Source organism: Anarhichas minor, unplaced genomic scaffold, assembly GCF_050575085.1.
Source record: "Anarhichas minor isolate MPS153535 unplaced genomic scaffold, ASM5057508v1 ptg000041l, whole genome shotgun sequence".
Taxonomy (NCBI): Eukaryota; Metazoa; Chordata; class Actinopteri; order Perciformes; family Anarhichadidae; genus Anarhichas; species Anarhichas minor.
In genome coordinates this window covers 3,959,366-3,979,389 of record NW_027466487.1, presented here as the reverse complement: position 1 = coordinate 3,979,389, position 20,024 = coordinate 3,959,366, and the positions used below count along the sequence as shown (strand labels likewise).

The window sequence follows — 20,024 nt, the reverse complement described above, 5'->3', positions numbered from 1 at the left end:
TTACTTTTCTATCTAGCTTCGTCCAGGACCATCTGCAAAGTCACCTTTTAACTCTACAGGAGGTCCGCATTTTAAACTCCAAAGAAAGATTTTGGATGGACTTACATTTTAAGTTTCAATTGACAACGATCGGTACCCTGCGTCTTTGAATTTCTATGTCCAAACGCACTGCGACACACATTTACTGTGACTCACAATAGCACGTATCCAGAGAAAATGAATGCTGTGCCTCACTGACAAGGAGCTGTCAAACAACAACAACAAAATGCATGTTTCCCTGGAATAATAAAAATAGGTTTAAGCTATCAAAATATTAAAATTCATGTTTGACACAATCTACCAAAAAGCTCTTTTGTCATTTATTTGAATTATTAGAAAAATAGATTCTGTCAGGATATAATGAAGAGACTTAAAATAACATGTGTGTATGACTTTGCGTATACTGGTTAATCATCATTGAGTGGTCCCCGGCAGCAGCTCTGCCTCAGAGGCGAACAGCTCCTTGTAGAGTGGAGGGAACAGCGAGTGAGCAGTGAGCGGATAACGCTGACTGAACCAGTGCAGCTTCTCCATATGCAGACTGCATAGTGAACGCAACACTGACATCCTCTGGTACAGCTGCAGGGAGAACACAAACAAAGTTAGAAATATGCTGTCTGCAGTGAGGAACATGCAGGTAAAAGCATAATGTGTTTGGATAGAGTAAATAAAGAGAAAGTATCTGCTCTGTACTGAGACATGTACCTTGGGCATTAGACTTTCTTGGTTGTCTCGGTGTAGAATGTGTGTGAGTCCAAACTCCACGCTTCTTTGCACTCGCTGAACTCTGCCTCTGTCCTCCAGACACGGACGATCTGCACAGAAAGACAAAAAAATAAGCTAATTTGTTTTAAAACCTTACCATACACTCAAATCATTCAACAATCATGTGAATAGTCCTGGCTCACTGTGTGGCCTGTTATATTACCTTGTCTGCCACTGGGGGGGCAGAGAGGCTAATTGTGTGGGAATGAATGAATGAATAAAATATGATGGAACATTTTATAGTTTTGATTCAAATGGAAAGCTGAGAAGCTTCTTCAAAAAGCAGTATTTTCAAAAATGTTAACGTTTTGGTCTTAAAGATGATCATGACACTGACACAGACTAGATAAAGCTATAAATAACCATCAAAGTAAATCTGACACGTGGACCAGGGTAAATCCCGCAGAACAAGGAAAGAAAAATCTGCTTCGTAAAGTTAAACAAAATTAAGTGGATGTTGCCTGATTGAGATTGCAAAGCATGTTGCTTGTCCTGCTGGTAATCAACTCCTGCTATAGTGTCTTCCCACTATTTTATGTAAATGAATAACATGCAACATAATGGAGGCACAGGTGAGTTGATCTTACCTGTGTTGATCAGCACGAGAGCACTGAAGAGAGCAATCTGCTGCTCCGTAAGCTTTAGATCACACATACCGTGAGCAAAGTCAAACACCGCTGTGATTAAATCACCACAGGCTGCAAGACAACAAACCACAGAGCATTGATAAAGCACCATATTTATGTATTCTGCTCACTGCACGAATGGTTTCAGAACTGCCTTTGCGTGTAGAGAAATCCTCACCCAAAGACTTGAAGACTTCAGCTCCAGCAAATTTCCCATCAAAGAAGATGGTGTTGTTCTCAGTGTTGAAAAAGCGACTCATCCTGACCAGAACTACCTCCATCGAGCCTGAGGGAGGAGGGGGGGGGGGGGGAGAATGCGTTAAAAGAAGGTAAAACAGAGAATAAAAGCATGTTAGATTATGATTGACGGTGACTTTTTGTAAGTGACAGGTAAACTCACCAGTCTTCAGGAGAGCGATCTGGTCGTTCTGGTTGAGCAAACGGAAACCTGGGATGTGTTTTGCAAACTCCACCACATACTGCACGGCATCAGTCAGTCGGATAGCGCAGTGCTGCCACATCTCATCCACCGACTGGGAGAGAAAATATATTGAAGGGTGAGTGTATTTGAACATAACATTTAAATCAACCCAAATAGAGACTCAATTATTTTACTCATCACACATAAAGTCATCCTCACTGTCCAGTCTACTGATCTTTGCTTGGAGGTAGCACAGCATGTTTCTGTATTGTATCTATTTGTCAAATGCAATTAAATATTATAACATATGTGCTGCTGAGAAGCATTAGCTTCATATGTGATCAAAGAGGAAGAAGAAGAGGAGAGGGAAAATGACAGTTTCTCTGTTTAATGAATCAAATGTAGCCTCAAGATCATTTGAAATGACGTGTTTTCTTTTAAGGGCACACAAATGTGAGAGGGAGTCTGAGAACCAGAAAACAGTGGTCAGGTTATACTTTGCTCTGGTAGGCTTGGATCTCCTCTCTGCTGAGCAGCTTCCATCTGAGAGCCTGCAGCTCCTCCACTCTGTACTTGCTGGTCTCTCTGTGGGAACGCACAATGCTGGCACACAGCTCATCTGAAAATAAAAAAGAAACACTTGTAAATATTTATATTCAACACACCATTTTTCACGTTAGCCCACCGTGCTGTTTGCTCACCTATATTCCTCAGAGAGTGAGGATAGAGGCTGTAAGAATCCTCCACGGGGTTGTAGGGATGAATCCCCACAAGATCATGAGATGGCTGTCTGGAGTCAAACCCTGACATGAGGAATAAAGAAGAGAAATGAGAAATAAGCAGAAAAGGACAACGTACACAAGTGTGATGTGTGTACACACATGAGAGCCGTACCTCTTATGTCAAGGTGTCCGCTGTTGTCCCCCCTCGCCTGGGATCTCGATGTGGGAGACACACCGGAGCCTCGGTAGATCATACCCGACACCTGCGACTCGTTCGGGGAGCAGACCAGGTAAGGGTGAACATCAGCGGTGTAGGACAGCAGCTCGGCCTCCCCGGTGAAAGAGTAGGTTGAGGCCATGGGCTGAAGGAGCTGTGGGGAGCGGTCTTGACGGGCCTTGGTGGAGAAGGACAAGAGAGACTGGGCCTCTCCCTGAAGCTGCTGCTGCTGCTGCTGCTGCTGCTGCTGCTGTCGATGTCTCTCCACTTCAGCAATCAGAGAGTCACGCTGACGTTTGGACATCCGTCCGAACTTCACAGCTGAGGAGGACAAAAACATGAACACAAGAAAATAAACAAATGCTGTGAGTGGAGTATATATTTTGTCTGTCGGTCTGCATGTCGGTGTGTTTGTGTCTCACCATCTCTGCTCATGCCCTTTGCTAAGCACTTCTGCAGGCGGCAGTGTTGGCAGCGGTTGCGGCTGGCTCTGTCGATCTGACAGTTGTTCTGCCTGGAGCAGGAGTAGGATACGGTAGGCAGCTGGCTGCGCCGGAAGAATCCCTGAGGGTTAGGGTTAGTATGGCATGATTAACAAAGCCCAACAGAAACTGGATTTTTAAGGCAAATACCAAATACTGACATTTACGACTTACGAACACGTGATAATCGACAGGGTTGTATTATTTAAGATCGGTCTTGGTCTCAAGACTTTTCGACCGCATGTTTACTCTCGGTCTCCGTCTCAGACAAAGAGGACTCAAGATTTTATATCAAGACCGGTCAAGACCACAACTGTGGGGATATCTCTAAATTGCCTGTGCATTGTCTAATTTATTTGGTGACATCATTACTGTGATTGCTCAAAAGAAAACAAAAGAAAATCCCCACACGTAAAATTCACCTCTGCAATGCCTTCTGATTATTTTATCAAGATATTTCTCATGGTACACTTATACACTGAGTGAAGACCAAGACTGGACCAGTGTGAGTCCCACACTGCATGACACACTTACAATAAAATGTGGAACATGCAAAGCATAAGCACTCCTCAAATTTACATGCAATATATATATATGACAATATACAGTAAGAGGTGAATGAAAACAAATCTTTATTTGTTTTCTGTGGGTGTTTTTATGGGAATGTGGATCATTCACAGCTTGAGGAGTGACGATGGGCTTGTGGGACTCACACTAGTCTGGTCCTGGTCTTGACTTGGTCTCAACCCATTCAAAGTCTTGGTCTAGTTTCTAGTCGAGCAAAATTATGAAATGCTCCTTTAATACCGATAAGTCTTGTGTGTGTGTGTTTGTACAGTGTGTGTTGGATGCGGTCATCTCACCTTGCAGCCCTCACAAGTGATGACTCCATAATGCACTCCAGAGGACTTATCCCCGCAGATCTTACATGGAATAACCTCAATCTGGGCTAAACAAACACAGGAGTAAAAGCAGTGTTAACATTTTCAAGTGCATTCCACATCTACTTTCCTCCACGCGGGTACCACTTCACACTCACTCAGATAGCACACCAGGAGGGACGAAGCTACTGAGCCAACTCGATCTTCAGTATCATTCATGCAGTAGCTGAACAGCATATGAAAAGCTAAAATTTCTCAATGAAATTAAACAGTGCAATAGTTCATGTTCTTGGAATAACATTGAAGAATTCCACATGCTGTCTGTTTCATAAAATCATTTTAATATCCATGAAAACATCAGCGCACAGCTTCTCACAGTTGAAGTAACATAAGCCAACACGCATCAGAATGACACATTATATTTTTACCAAAAGAAGTCATCTGAGCAATTCCCACTGTGAGAACTTCTGCTGTACTTCCCCCTTAAACATCTATCAATTGCTGTGTGACCAGAGTGAACCAAAGGTATTTTCCTCTCAAACACCTCCTGCCTTAATAATAATGAAGAAAATAACATCAAATACGGCAAGGAGAGGAGTCTTCTGAGGACGTGGAATATTTGCAAATGGAGAAAGGCGAAGAATATGAAGGTGTCAACCTCAGAGTCCTTTCAAGTGGTTGACTGGCTTCTCTTCCACTCTGACTGTCCCTCTTTCATGTCAATTCTTTCTTTGTGAATCCATCTCTGTCTCGCTCATAAAGGACACAGCTGCCAGTAATGCACTCTCTCTAGCTTCATCACTGCCAGTAACGGCCCACCCCCCTCTCACCTCCCCCCCTTCGTGCCCCTGATCTCTGGGAGCTCTCACGCCCCTCAATCTTTTGCTTAGTGGCGATTTTTGTCAGAATCAGATGTTATTTGATGCATTAAAGTACCAGAGAAGTCTAAAAGTCTGTGTTGGTGACAGGTGTGAACAGTTTTATAGTATGTCCTGACAAACATATCTCCAATAAAATGATAGAGTACTGTGTATAATTACTTGATATAATGAATTTATAGTAATATAGAATGACACACAACCAGAAAGAACAGCTTATAGCATTGCCATTCTTTACTAGATAATCTCCTTTTATCTATTCCTGTCATCTTCTCTCTTCCTTCCACAAATGCACATACGGCGTGTGATTCTTTTCGGCGAGACAAGCTCTTACGTCTGATACACAAGTATTTGCATTTCCGTGCATAACTGTGTCAGATTTTCTCACGAGTGTGTGTTAGTGTGTCAGTGTGTGCCCTCTTTATCTAGTGCCACAGGGATTACCTGAAGGCTCCCGAGGAGGACAGCCGGTCTGAGGTAAAATACACTTTTTTAAATGCACACGTAGAGTACAATGTGTAACGAAGCACAAACACTCATGAGAGTTTGCTGCTTCTACCAATAGCTGATTGATTGACCTCAAGATTCCCCATGATAAAGATTCGAGTATTTCACAAATACAAGAAGTTACGGACACTCCAATATGACTGGATGATTTGGTTCAAATAAACACAGCAGAAGCATTTCCTGCAAGCTAAACATCATATACGGTATATGATAAAATATCATTTAAAGTTACTGAGCTGTGACTATGATTGTATTTTTTTCTGTCGCGCAAGATAGGCGGAGGGAACATGAGTGGTCTCTGGTTTTTTTTCTCACTATTTCACTTCTGATTATTAACCTCAAACAACAGGAAGTCCACCGTGACCCACAACCTTTCACTAATCACACACGTACTTACACACACACACACACACACAGACAGACAGACACACACACACACACACATTCATCACATATACCGCTCGTCCATAGCTCTGATAATTCTTAATATATCAACCTAACTACAGAGCGCGGTATCTAAAGCAGTATCAAGTTAAATCATGAATTATTTTTGGGCCTTTTTATACTTGCAAAAAAAAAAAAAACACCTGCAAAAGAGGGAATCTACATCACGACACCAGTATATGTAAGTGGAAATTAACTTAAGAGCGGACAATACTGAAGCTCTTGTGAGCTTTTTTTTTATGTCTTACATTGTTATCTACAGCCACAGGCTTAGATCAATCACACCCAGCATCTCCTGGTGTGTGAGACAGATGGAGAGATAAAATACTGAACTAAACCACCTTTATTTCTTCCATTAGTGTCTCTGTCAGTGACAGAGAAGAGTTATTGTGTCTAGCAGCCAATACAGACAAAAAAAAGACTTGGAGTGCAGGGAGCACTCCTGAGGACCTTCTTTGACTCTGTGGTGGCATCAGCCATTTTTTATGACTTAACAAACTTATCAAGAAGGCCAGCAGTGTGCTGGGGTGTCCACTGGATACGGTGGAAGTGGTGGGAGACAGGAGGATGAGGGCTAAGCTATCATCCCCGATGGACAACACCTCCCACCCCATGCAGGACGCCCTAGCAGGTCTGTGCAGCTCCTTCAGCTACAGGTTGATTCACCCCCCGCTGTGTGAGGGAGAGGTACCGCAGGTCCTTCCTTCCTGCCGCTGTCAAACAATACTTGTTTTGATCTTGTTTTTACTATGTCTCTTGTTTGCACTATCCACTATGCTGCTGTAATCCTGTAAATGTCCCCACTGCAGGACTAATGAAGGATTATCTTATCTTATCTTATCTTACATGTAAAGATTAATCTAAATTAGCTTCTTCTTTTTTTTACTGGCAAATGCCTAAAGCAGATATTGGTTTACCCTCATGTGGCATCTCTGCTCAGCTGCTCAGGTTATGAGCCAATTAATAATGTTAAACATATATCTTTACTATAGATCTTGTGTGCTCATGTGCTCAATCATTAATGAAGAAATATTTTAGCTTTTCAGTGTGCTTTATCCAAGCAACGCTATTTACTTTTGTTGCATCATGACTTACAGTATGTCTTGACTAACATTCAACATTTTATATTTCCACTACGTTCTAGTAACAACGTACAGTATGAAACCAACCATAAATGCACCACATAAAGCTATATTTCCATATTCATACTGAAGTGAGATCATTTAAACAAAACAACCACTCCAATCAATCCTAAAATTGATTTTGTGTGAGATGATGTTATCAAGTGAAGATGTTTGAGTACAGTAGATGAGCAGTGGTGGAAATGTTCTGGTTTGTCTGTCAAAATAAAAGAGCGCCACCTCCCACGCTTCCGCATACGAGACGCCGTGGACTGATTTATGTCTTTTGATCAGGATTTAGAGTTATCAATGGCTTAAAAAGTACATTTATCATTGTCGTCATATACAACGGAAGCTTCCGTGTATAAAAGCAAATAGACATTGCGAAACATTCACAGGTTTCTTGTGAGTTTAATGACTTCCTGCTGAATGCTGGACAATAACTTTGGTTCTCAATTTTTGTGATTCTTAAGCTTGTTGACAAGACAAAGTAAAGTGAGCTACCTCCTAATATGATAAATCACACTGAACAAGCCTGAAAAGGCAAAAAAGAGTCATTAATATATGTATGACCTTAAATATACTGAAAAAAGCCGGAGAAAGAAAAACATAAAGAAAGTTTTGATCTCTGGATTTCAACCTAGAAAGAGTGTATTTCAGTACGCTCACCACTTTCGTGTCAAACGGTGTGCGTGTTTGTGCGTGTGGGTGGTGGGGTGGCTGAGGTCATGTGTGGACGATCTCTTGCCTAAAATCACTCCGTCAGCAGTCTGTTCTTAGACTGTAAACGGACAAAAAATCTAAAAAACTTTCCTCTGACGGAAGCTTCGGTACATGCGTAAGCAAGAGTGCAAACAAAGTTTGTATGCAGCTCACACCCTCACACTCACACACACACACACACACACACATACGCTACTTACACACAGTGATGAAAATATCAACTACTAGAGCTTTGGCATCTGAATGCAGATGCCAAAGTTTTCAAACAACACGTTATTAAACCCGGGTTAGGAGGAATGTCATTTAACTGATCTACAACATCCCTGCAAGTTAAATGTTTTAATAATGTGTGTACCATGATTGAAAATAGTTTAGATATTTATTTTACTTATTATTATTAATAATAAAGACAACTTTTTTTAAGTTAGTGTCGCAAGTAATTCATATAAATTATACTTTAAAGATTTGAATTTAAAAACTTGCTGAGGCAAGACGTTTAAAATATTCATCATTACTTGCGTAACAACCACAATCTATTTTATATTGTTAAAAAATATATATGGGGGGTAAAGTAGAATATGTCATCTTTGTAGTTAACAAAATAAAATAGCATCATATCTAAAATGCATGCTTTTCTCAATCAAAAATAATCATTCAAAATCCAACTTTAGATTCATTGGTCCTGCCGTGCAAAGCAGAAAAAGATCTCTCTGACTTACTGACACAAAATTAAAATAAGCAATAATTCATTTATTTTAAAAGCCATGATTTCTAACTGTATTTAATGATCTTTAACAAAACCTTACAAAAAGAGAAAGAAACACATTAGTGCAAATCATGACAAACTAGGGTATTTTAATAAGAACTATTTCTTACCACTCGTCTGTATTGAATACTTTGTTACTTGACATTTCTGGTTACATTTATTGCAACGCTGACTGCAGATTTAAAGGTGTTAAATACCTTTACGCTTCAAACTGTGTTGGTTGTCACATTTATGTGAGAACTACTGAGTTTCATTCATTATTTGACACCAACAAAGTGAGAGCAACTAACCACAATACCTTATCTGAGAAAATGTGAACTAACAAAGCTAATCTGAACATCAATTAGCACCAGATTAACCATATTTTACTTTGAAGTGCAGGCTGAATTTGGGGGTGTTTGAAAGAAGTAATGTTTTGACAGTTGCAAAGTGTATGAATCAGCCCAAGTGTTCTTTTACCATATTTTGGGGCGAATGTGTCACCTGCGATTTTCATGTTAGCTTTGATCTAAAGCCAACCGCTTTTGCCGCTTTGGAAGTGCTGCACAGAGGCACAAGGAAATCCTTTCTGATAAAGAAACTGTATAACAATTTACGTAGGAATCCCCCCGAACAGAACAACAAAGCCATATGACATTTGTGTGTGCGTCAATTCTGACGGCATCAAGCCCACTGTAAGATTGAAACCAATGAATTAGATGAATATATGTTCATTGATGAAGTGAAGACACAAAAAGTTCTGTTTTCGGCAATGGGAGCCTTCTCTCTCTTTCATGCACACATCATCCACACACAGCTGCAGGGCTGAGATATGCTATATCTAGGCGCCATCTAAAAAGCAGCTGCGGATCTGTGTGTGCTTGTGCATCTACACGTGTGTGTGTGTGTGTGTTTGCAGGTTGCAAGAGAGAACAAGTGTGTAAGCAACTTGCATGGAGAAGATTATTCATTTCTTATTGTTTCTTCCCTTCTGCGTGTTGTGTGTTTTTATTCTATTCATTTTAAATTAATTCGTATAACAAATGTGATTTTCTTTTATCATTTTCACGATCACATTTTCACAATAATATCAGCATTTCCTCTGCAACCTGTCTATTGTATGTGTGTGAAGTTAGTCCATTCAAACTGATGCACTGCGGTTGTGAAGCATCCTGTTTTCCTGTCTCTTTCGTTTTTACTTTGATTACAATTCGGTGAAAGTGTTTGCAAACAAGTTTGTAACATTTCAAATGTAATTTTAGAACCTGGTCCCTTGGGCCTTAATAAGTTTCATGTGTTAATTATATTACTTATCACGAAAATATGATGAGTCTAAACAAAACATGTTTTGCAGCAAACTCAAAATGTATGGAATTTGTTTAAAAACAATATACATTTTAACTTATTGCACTCTGGTTCTCAACATCTTACATCAGCTCAGCGTTCTGAGGTGTACGTGGGAGGGAGAGAGTGAAGAAATATCTGAGACATGATTCAAATCTTAAATGCATCAAAGGAAGCTCAAAATTGAGTCATGTAACCAAAATCCTAAAACTGAAACACATATATTGATGTGAACATACACAACAGTCAGCCAATCAAGAACTCTGGAGAGACCCAATTACGTTTCAAAACAAATAAGAACATCTGCCTTCATTAAGGGTACTTTAAACAAGTTGAAACATCAAATTAAACATTCAAATTAGTTTGACGTCAGTGCAAAATTGTCACACTTTGAACTTTTTGTTTCACTGTTCAACCTAGTGTTACATCAAAAATGAAAAATAGAAACCTGAACTGAAAAACTGCCTTAAACCTAAAAGTGACAATATTGGTCCGGATAACAATACGATGCATCAGAAGCATCACTTCACAGTCATACAATCACTTTCAATAAATTCTACAATCAGGGTTGATGAAGAGAAACTTTGAACACTAACATACAATTGATCTAATTGATAAAATATCTTTGATTAGACTGCCCACACACGTATACACACACTTACATGCGCACACACACAGACACGCCAAAAAAAACTTCATCCCTACCTCGCATCATCCTCACTCCTCCACTTGTCTCAGACGTTTGTCCCACTTTCACAAACTCACTTGTCCTCTCACTTTGTCTAACAATACTTTCTTTTGACACACTTTTTCGCACCGTCTATCCTTTCAGTCTGTCTTCTGTCTTTTTTCGTTCTTCCTTCAGCGAGCCGTGTCTGGTGCTCACTGCAGCTCTAAGCACACTTATTCAGACTTTTGAGTAACAGTCACCGCCTCACCTTCCTTGTTAGCGTGTGTGTGTGTGTGTGTGTGTGTGTGTGTGTGTGTGTGTGTGAGACGGAGAGAGAGAGAGGAGGCAGAGAGAGAGGAGACAGAGAAAGAAAGGGGGGGGGGGGGGGGGGGCTGTCCCCTGCCCTGGCTTCTTTCTCAAGGTACTTTTTCCTTATTCCTTTGTTGTTATCGTTCACCCCCTCACTCTTCACCACACGTTAAAAAAATCTGCTTTATAGTGTCTGGCACCTTTAGGACTCTCTCTGAGAATTTTAACTAAACTATTTTCAACAGGAATAAGCTAAGTAAGTTACAAAAATATTTCAGTAAAGTAAGATTTATATACTGTTACTCACACATGAGTGTAATTGAAGTTGTCTTGTTGATGTTTATGATGCACATGGTTGTTTATTTACACTGGCAGAAATAAGATAAAAGTATTGAGATAAGCAGAAAAAACATTCTTTTACAGTACTCTCCTATAACTGAATTATCTAAATTGTACTTATCTAAATGTGCAAATGTTTTGCCGGCAAAATGTACTTAAAGTGTACTTAAAGTAAAGGAATGGCCCCCATCACAGCACGTTATCACATTAATGGATTATTATTAATGCTGCATTAAGATGTGAGCAGCATTTTGATGTTGCAGCTGGTCACGGTGGATTTTAACTACTTTGAATACTGTTGTGTCGTTTAATCTATAACAATGCATCATAGTTTGTTTGGTGATCATATGTTTGCATGTAAACTCTTCAAAGTCAGATTAATGTAGAAAAATATTTCCATGTTGAATGTAGTCGAGTAGAAAAAGAAAGTATCAGCAAATGGAAATACTCGGGTACAGTACAAGAGCCTCAAAACGTATAGTTAAGTGCAGAGTATGTACAGTATACATAACACCTGACTGATGCACCGAACAACACAAGACTACCATGGCTATCTTCAATACGTACATGTGCTCTCACTCACAAGCAACAATCACAAGAATCATCATTGTTTATGATCAATATGTTTATCGTCACACCGCTCAACACAAAGGTTGGCGTGTGTTACACAGCTTCTCGACGCTTGATAACACACCCAGGTGTGCTAAAGTTGTGGCAGAAAGTGTTAAACCAAAGAAGTTAAAAAAAGATGAGACGTTATCTCTGTCATCTGCATTCAGATGCCAAAGCCCTGGTAGTTGATATTTTCGTCACTGTGTGTGTGTGTGTGTGTGTGTGTATGTGTGTGTGTGTGTGTGTGTGTGTGTGTGTGTGTGTGTGTGTGTGTGTGTGTGTGAGGGGTGCAGCACAGGTGCAACACACAGCACACACACTGTGTTGCTAATGCAGCGACACTACACAGTGTTTGTGTGTGTGTGTGTGTGTGTTTGGTGTCTTGCTTGTCTTGTACAGGTGCAATGTTGTATGTTCACTAACTATGAAGTCAACCGCAATGCATGCACAAATATCTAGCACAAACACAAGCAATGTCATTACCACATTCAGACACACATACATGCCAACACAACATATTTCGTAAAGCACTTACTCAAATGAGTCTTCTTGGACACAACTCCTCCTGAGGGAGAAGAAATGTTGTTAGTGATTCAAAACTACACAACACTTACTGTGAACCTAGGTTTCACTACAAGCTGCACTAAATATGTGCATCTGGGTGAATATTTTAGAAACAGAAACACAACATGCAGTGTATTCATGAGCTTTACAGACTACATTTAAACTCAGGCAAAACCCCAAATTCAACCCAGGACTAAACAGCACACTGGTACTTTTTAAAAAGGGTTTTTTAATCCTGCCAGTGGTAGAAAAAAGTTAAGTATATTTACTAAAGTACAGTACTCAATTACAGTTTTTACATGCAAATGTACCAAACAACTACAACACCACCAACTACAACACAAACGTACTGCTTACATGCTGATGCACCAATAATAATAGTTTGCTAATATATATAAACACTGCCGGTGGGGGTTCTGCATAATGAGTACTTTTATTTTTGAAGTACATTTTGTTGTCAATACTTCTGCTACTTCAGTAACATTTTAAATACAGGACTTTTGCTTATCCTAAAGTTTGTGTTTCTAAATGATCTGAATACTTCTTCCACCACTGAAACCTGCATTGTAGCAGGGTTAGCTTGGCAGTGACAGATCAAGTTTACAATTTTGTAAAATCATTGTGATGCTGTAACAAATGTAACAAAACATATTAAATATGCAAATTAGAATATAACTATGTAAAATCCTGAATATTATATACACAGGGTTCACTTTTAATCAGGGGAGTAAATACAATTTGCATGAAATGTGACAGAAACTAACCCGGGCTTCAAGTTACAGATTCAGCTGTGATAAACTCTTCGTTGTCAAATCCTTAGTGGCAGTTTGATACAGGGTTTTCAGAATGCACTACTTTTTTTTCAGTATTTTTTCCAATGTACAAAGGCCTGTGGTCAGATAAGAAGCCTTACTGATAGGTTAAATTAGAGGATTCCTATTTACAATGCTGCGTGTCTATGTTATGTTCGTGTGACTCTTCGGCACCCATGCCCACACACACACACACACACACACACACACACACACACACACACAGACAGACACACACACTCACACACACACATATGCACACACTCACAGGAGATAAAGGCAGAGAAGGTGGGTGTCTGTGAAGCAATAGGTCCTCTTTTTTTCTGCCTGTTTGACCGCAATTGTGAGAAAGTCTGAATTGCAGTGAGTGTGAGTAAACGGGCGGAGGGACGATTCTGAAACAAGGGGTTTATTTCTGGAGTTGTATGTGTGTGTGTGTGTGTGACAGAGAGGTTTGAAAGCAGCCGAGATAAGTATCAATGGAAGACGTAGAGCCAGCCGGTCTTTGTCTGACACCATCAGTCCCTCTGTGGTTTCCACTGTTTTCCTCCCCTCATCAAATCAGTTTTGCTTCATAAGCAGAAAGCATGGAATGAAAGCAGAGCATTGCACACACAGGCGGAAAATGTGAAGACATTTTAACACTAACTGTGCAAATGGTTGAAGGGGACTGCTAAATAAAATGTATAAGATTCATCTTCAATGAAATCATGCTTTAAAAGGAACTTTTAAGGTAAATATAAGCATAATTTCCAAATCAAAAGCAATACATTTTCTTTTATTCTTTGATGGGATTTAAATGTTTCCAAAGTTAAAATGTTAAATACATAAGCATTGTGTTAATATGGTTTCAACGGAGCGTAAGGACTGATTGTCCTTCTTTTCATTAGACAGTTATAGAAATGCACAAATCTAAATTATCATCTGATTACCAAATTATAAAGCAGGTTTTATGGATATATTTATTTCTGTATTGTTATTTGCATATATATATTATTCTTGTTTAAAAGTTTCTACTTGTGTATATAGATTATTTTGTTTCTTCCATATGTATTTATCTGTGTAATGTGTTTTTTATTACTGTTTTATAAATATTTCCTCTTATCTAATATCTAATTACTTGCTTACTTATAATTAATGTTATGTTTGTTAAGATTGTTTTGGGGGGATTGGAGGGATGTTGTTTGTGGATGTTGGTTCTGTTTAATTGAAAATGAAAACCAATGAACAATATGTCAGAAAAAAAGCTGTTGCTTGATGGTTGTTTAAAGTCATGAACTTGTCAACAGAAATGAGCCAGGGTAAGTGATTTAAAGTAACCTGCAAAATACAGAATTCCAGGCTAAATTCATGTCATTTTTTAAATTTGGTAAAAAATAATAATCTAACGTGATCACCAACATCGGTCTCTGTACAAACTAAATGTGACACAGCATGTACAAATTTAACAACTTGTCATCCAGGCCAAAAACCCACCACCATGTCCACACACGGACACACATACACACGGACACAAACAAACTATACAAGACTACATGATTACAGAGGCACAAATTGAAACAGCACTCATCAGTCAAAACCTTACTAACGTCCCTACACTGACATCTAAGCTGACTGCTGAAGTGACAGTTGCTGCGTTACATAACAGCACTGAAGACCACTGAACCCAGAGAGTAGGTCGACTCCTTCGCCTGAATACAAAACCATGAGACATAATACAAAATGTACATATATTAAAGTCAGATTAGCTACTCCATTACCTTCTTAATAATCTTCAACCTTATGTCAATGTAAAATAATGTAGAAGAAGTGAAAAAGGCAGATAGTGTTTAAGTCTATGACAATCTGTATAATTAACATAAGTAAATCCGAAAGAATTTGACTTATTTACAATATAATGAAATTAGTCAATATATGATACCATACTGAATAATTTAAACCGAAACACACATGTGTAAACTCAATTAAAGCCGGCCTGATGAAGCTGGTTTGGATGTTTGTCCAGTTTAGACTAGGTTGTTGACTAAAATGAACAGTAGAGTGCTGCATGGTGCATGGCTGAGTGTTTTTGAAGGCCAAACCCAGAAGTTAGCATTGCACTGGCTCCCAAGACAAAAACCAAATGGGATTGTTTCTTTGGATTTTGGATTACCAGGAGAGGTTGGAAGGAGACGTAGGATGGAAGGATATACAAAAATGTGATAAAATAAAAGCAGGATTCACAGTTTTGAGGTGAATTAAAAGGATATTTTGGAGTTTTTTTTAAAAGAAAGCAATTCATTTCTGTATGATGTAAGCATGTTGGCCTATAAGTGACTGACTGAATGTTTAAAAATGACTTTGAGGAGTTTCAAAATACATTTGTAGAAAGGCCAAATATGGTTGTGATTTTTGTAACCGAAAGTATTTTTGGTCCATAAGTTAAGATTTATTGCAAGAAATGATCATGCTTGATATCACTTTGGTTTAGAGAAAGATTCTACTGGCTGACACTATTGTGTCAATAAACACCAATACATTCACAAATGACTGCAGAATAACATAGAGAGTATGTAGAGAAAATAATCGGACCCACAACAGATCCCTGAGGGACACCACAGACAGCAATTGAACCAATAATGAACAGTAGCAGAGTTTTAACCTGGCAGGAGGAAATGCAATGTGGAGCAGTACCAAAGACTCAAACCCAGCGCTAAAGAATAGTGAGAAGACACCCACAACCGCCACTAAAACCAAGACATTTGTCACCTTAAGAAGGGCTATATCAGCAGTATGAAAAACTGTACGACCACACTGAAACTCTCTTAAACCAGATTGAAACGCCATTACAGCAGTTCCAGTATCTGAAGTTAGCTGATGCTGCTCTTTTAAGAAAAAATGTAACCACTAAATCTTTATCCTCTGTATCGTTATTGTTATCGTTAAGGTTGTTGAAATGGTCTTTTTTTCACTCCGTCTGACAATATTGTGCATTGTGTTCCAGCTCCAGCTGTTTTGAGCATCATTTAGACAAGATTCCTAAAAATTGATTTCAGTCATATCTGGTATATTCCAAATATAAAAACTCACTTTCTTTTCTTCACTCTGCACTCTATACCCATTGGTGAAGGGTTAGGATGTAAACTCTAGCAAAAGGTGTCGAATGAGAGTAAGGTGTGCAGTGTGTTTCTGTGGCAGAACGACAAGGTGTCTTATCTCAAGTGACAGTCAACAGTTTGATTTTAGCCTGGAAGAGGCTTTGAATAGTAAAGCATTGACCAAAAACGGAAGCAAAAATAAGAACTAATCCTTAAGGATTACTCCGGCTTACTGCCATTCTTACCCACTCACAGCACCTTAACCACACTCCATGAAAGGGATGAGGGGGGTTAATGGGGATGGATGAGAGGGGAGGGAAAGAAGATAATAGTGAACACTTGTCAAAGGGAAGACAGATACTCAGTGAAGGAAAGGTGAGCAGTACATGAGATAAAGAGTGTGAGGGAGGAGATAGATGTGGGTGGGAGTGGGCAAAGCATGGCATGCTGAGAGACAATTGGCTTAATTTGTGTTACTGAGAGAACGACATAAAGACAAAAAATAACACAATAGAATGTAAATATGAGACTAAAAATAAACTATAAGTAGCTCAAGCAAGTTGCATAATACTTGTAGAGGCACAACAGTTCAAACAAGCTGCAGAATAAAAGCTCAGTGATGGATCCTCTTACCTCTTTTGAGGGGGCTGTCAGCGGGGGACACGTCGGGCTCCTCATATTCCATTACTCTCCTGTCAAAACACTGGGTGGCCCTACACACACAGACACACAGACACACAGACACACAGTCAAACGACAGTCGGTTTTGAACTCCACCTGTCGCCATAAGACTTAGACGTTAACGTGACAAAACTCGAGCTCATACCTGTTGGTTGTTCTAGCGCCCGGGCCGGCGCAGGCATTTGACAACATGCACTGCCATCTCGCCTAATTCCTGTCCTTACAGCGGGTCCCAAAACTCAGTCGCCATCCCCTCTCTGTCTGCCTCCCTTTGTTAACACAGCACACCTCCTCTTGTGGGGTTGTTTTGAAATAATTGAATTCCCCCCGAGGCAGCAGCAGAGAGGAGAGAGTGCAGCTGGACCGGCCGGCCGTTCACAAGCCGTGCGCCTCGGTCTTTCCCCCAACCCTCCCTCCCTCCCTCCCTGCGCTCTCTGTGCGCCCTGGCCGTCCCAGGCTGGAGAGAGTTATGTCACCGGCCGTTACGTAATAGCAGCGGATCGGGTTTTGCTTTGTAGTGCTCAGTTGACAAATGTAATCCCATGTTGCTGTCACAAATTTCCGCCACACTAATCGAGAATATCCAATGCATAGAGGAAACATTAAACTCCAATGCAGGTTTGGCCTTTCACTTCATATTGAACAAACCTACTTCCACAAAATCTCTCTTCATATGCTGGTATAACTCTTGCGGTTTGTTATGACCACCTGCAGGACTCTGTACATGCAATTGGAGGGGGATTGTTCTAATAATGGTATGCAATACTTCATTTTATCAGCGGTAGGAAATCAACTACAGACACAAAGAAAACGATGAATAATCGATGTCTTCTCGGTTTACAACATTGTGCTAAATGCTCCTTTAAGACAATACACTGGGTCCAGACACACATGCTGAATAGTCATTGGTTGCATTTACTCAAGTGTTGTGGGCTTACTAAAGTACAACGTTGAGGTATTCTTATTTTACTTTATATTTCTACCTCACCACATTTCTGGAGGAAATATTGTACTTTATACAGCTAGAGTTACTAGTTACTAAGATAAAACCCCTTAAAATATGATGAATTCAAAGTAGTTCAAATCTGTTCCACCTCAACATTAAAATGGTTAAATTTGTATGCATTAATAATGTTACTGTGTGCAATGTATGAGTTACTGCTACATACTTTCAGTTAAGTAAGATTTTGAATATAGGACTTTTAATTGTATGTATTTTTCCCGTGTCGTAATGCTAGTTTAAGTAAAGGATCTAACACTTATACCTCTTCAAGCACTGCAACACGCTAAGAGTCAATCAAGTAATCCACAGCTACTCTGTCCAATGAAGAGCATGCCTGTTTAATTAAAGCTGTTGGTGACCATAGAGGCGGTGGAGAGGGCCCACAAAAATCCAGTATGATAGGTCATGCAATAAATACTTCAAAAAACATGACCATTACCAGAGCCCAGTCATTTCTCTAAGCTGCTCATGAGTCACCAAATCCTCACAAGAGAGCGGTGAAGTGGAAATGTTTAGTATTTTTTACTTGATTGACATTCACAGTTGCCTCTGATTAATTTTCTGTAAAATGACTAATTGATAACTGTTTCGACACAATATAGTCTGTTGTTAAAGAAATGGACCCATAGTAATATTTATTCCTGGATGCCAATGCTCCGATGCCAAAGGTGACAATCAAAAAGATAACTGCCTCACTATTCTGTCAGGTGATTCCACTTTTAGCAGGAATTTAGATCAAAGGTCAAAAAAAGCTTTCCAAGCATTATCTAAAGTAAAATCACTTCTGGAAGTGCTACAGTAGACAGAGCTTGCTGCAGGTGGTTTTAACTGAAAGTTGAAAACAACTGCCCCCACGCACTTCCTCAAACCCAACTTGACCACATGAGCCTTCAGGGGAGAAGAAGAAACTGCTGGTGTTCATTTGTCCTGCATCCGCCGCCACCACACACACATTACTAAGGTACACAAACTAGCATTTCCATCTGCACTTTTACTGAGGTTAAAGATGTGAGGGGCCCTCAGAAGACCACCAGGCCTGTACTGTGATGAGCCCATACACTCAGAAACCACACATCAGACAAAACAGTGTGAGAACTGAAGTTATTGCGTGCAGGGTTCACTATACTCATAACCAATGATTTACTGAAAACAAACACTTTCAGCAGCATTGGCTAACAAGCAACACTTTTATGTATATTAAATGGATGTAATAGGAATAGGAATTTGTAAGTGTCACATTAATTTAAGGATTATTCAGAGCGTATTAGCCATTTACTTAAACATCACATAAAAGAGTAATATTAACAAATGCCAGAGACTATTATAAGCTGCATTTCAAAAACGTCAGTGGATTTTAACAGTTAATAATTTACCGATATAACAAGTAGTGACTGAACAGAACAGCAAACATTAATATAACTGATACATTTCAAGCTCCTTTTTACTAGAATCCAGCGTAATTAATTGACATGCTTGATGAACACCAACATCAGATGCTACTGTCTCTGGAGTTGCAACTCTGTCATCTGATAGTTTGTAAATAATCAAGAGGAGGGGGGCTTTGCTCCGAGTTGTGAGTAGTTGCTGGCTGTTTGTTTAGGTGACAACAAAATGCAGTTAAAAATGGTCGGATAAGTAAAAACACATTGGGATGTTAAATTTGCAGAATGAAACAACTCCCTCTTACAGAAAATATAAACTAAACTATTTTCTCTTTTTGTAATTTGTTTTTGTTCCACGATGTAGAGATATTAACATAACATTCACATTTAGATGTTTCATAGTCCAATATAAAAATCAAAGAATGTAGTGTCTTCAACATATAGGCAGTGCAGTATATGTTTAACCCAAAATAGTGCTCACTTATTCACTTTTTCAGCATCGTGGTCCGCAGTAGCTGCCTGAGCAGCACACATCTCTGTGATGTGGACAGGGTTACTTTTTACGGCATATCGCGGAGACGCCTCAGTCATTTTTGATTGTGGAAAATGTTCAAAGTGTCACGAGTTGCGTGAGACAAACCAGCGTGTGAACAAAATGAC

At 39.5% G+C, this 20,024-nt stretch overlaps 1 protein-coding gene across 1 annotated transcript; it reads right to left on the bottom strand.

Annotated features, from left to right (window-relative positions):
* Positions 1-294: 294 nt before the first annotated feature.
* On the bottom strand, positions 295-19,955 carry rorc (RAR-related orphan receptor C). Its single transcript, XM_076109683.1, has 13 exons — positions 19,846-19,955; positions 16,932-17,011; positions 12,381-12,410; positions 4,136-4,221; positions 3,213-3,354; positions 2,746-3,111; positions 2,553-2,654; positions 2,349-2,470; positions 1,831-1,963; positions 1,609-1,716; positions 1,392-1,502; positions 745-854; positions 295-618 (listed from the first exon to the last, which is right to left on the bottom strand). Exons 1-13 carry the CDS (start codon positions 19,953-19,955, stop codon positions 454-456), a joined length of 1,665 nt encoding a protein of 554 aa, XP_075965798.1. The 3' UTR covers positions 295-453.
* Positions 19,956-20,024: the final 69 nt, after the last annotated feature.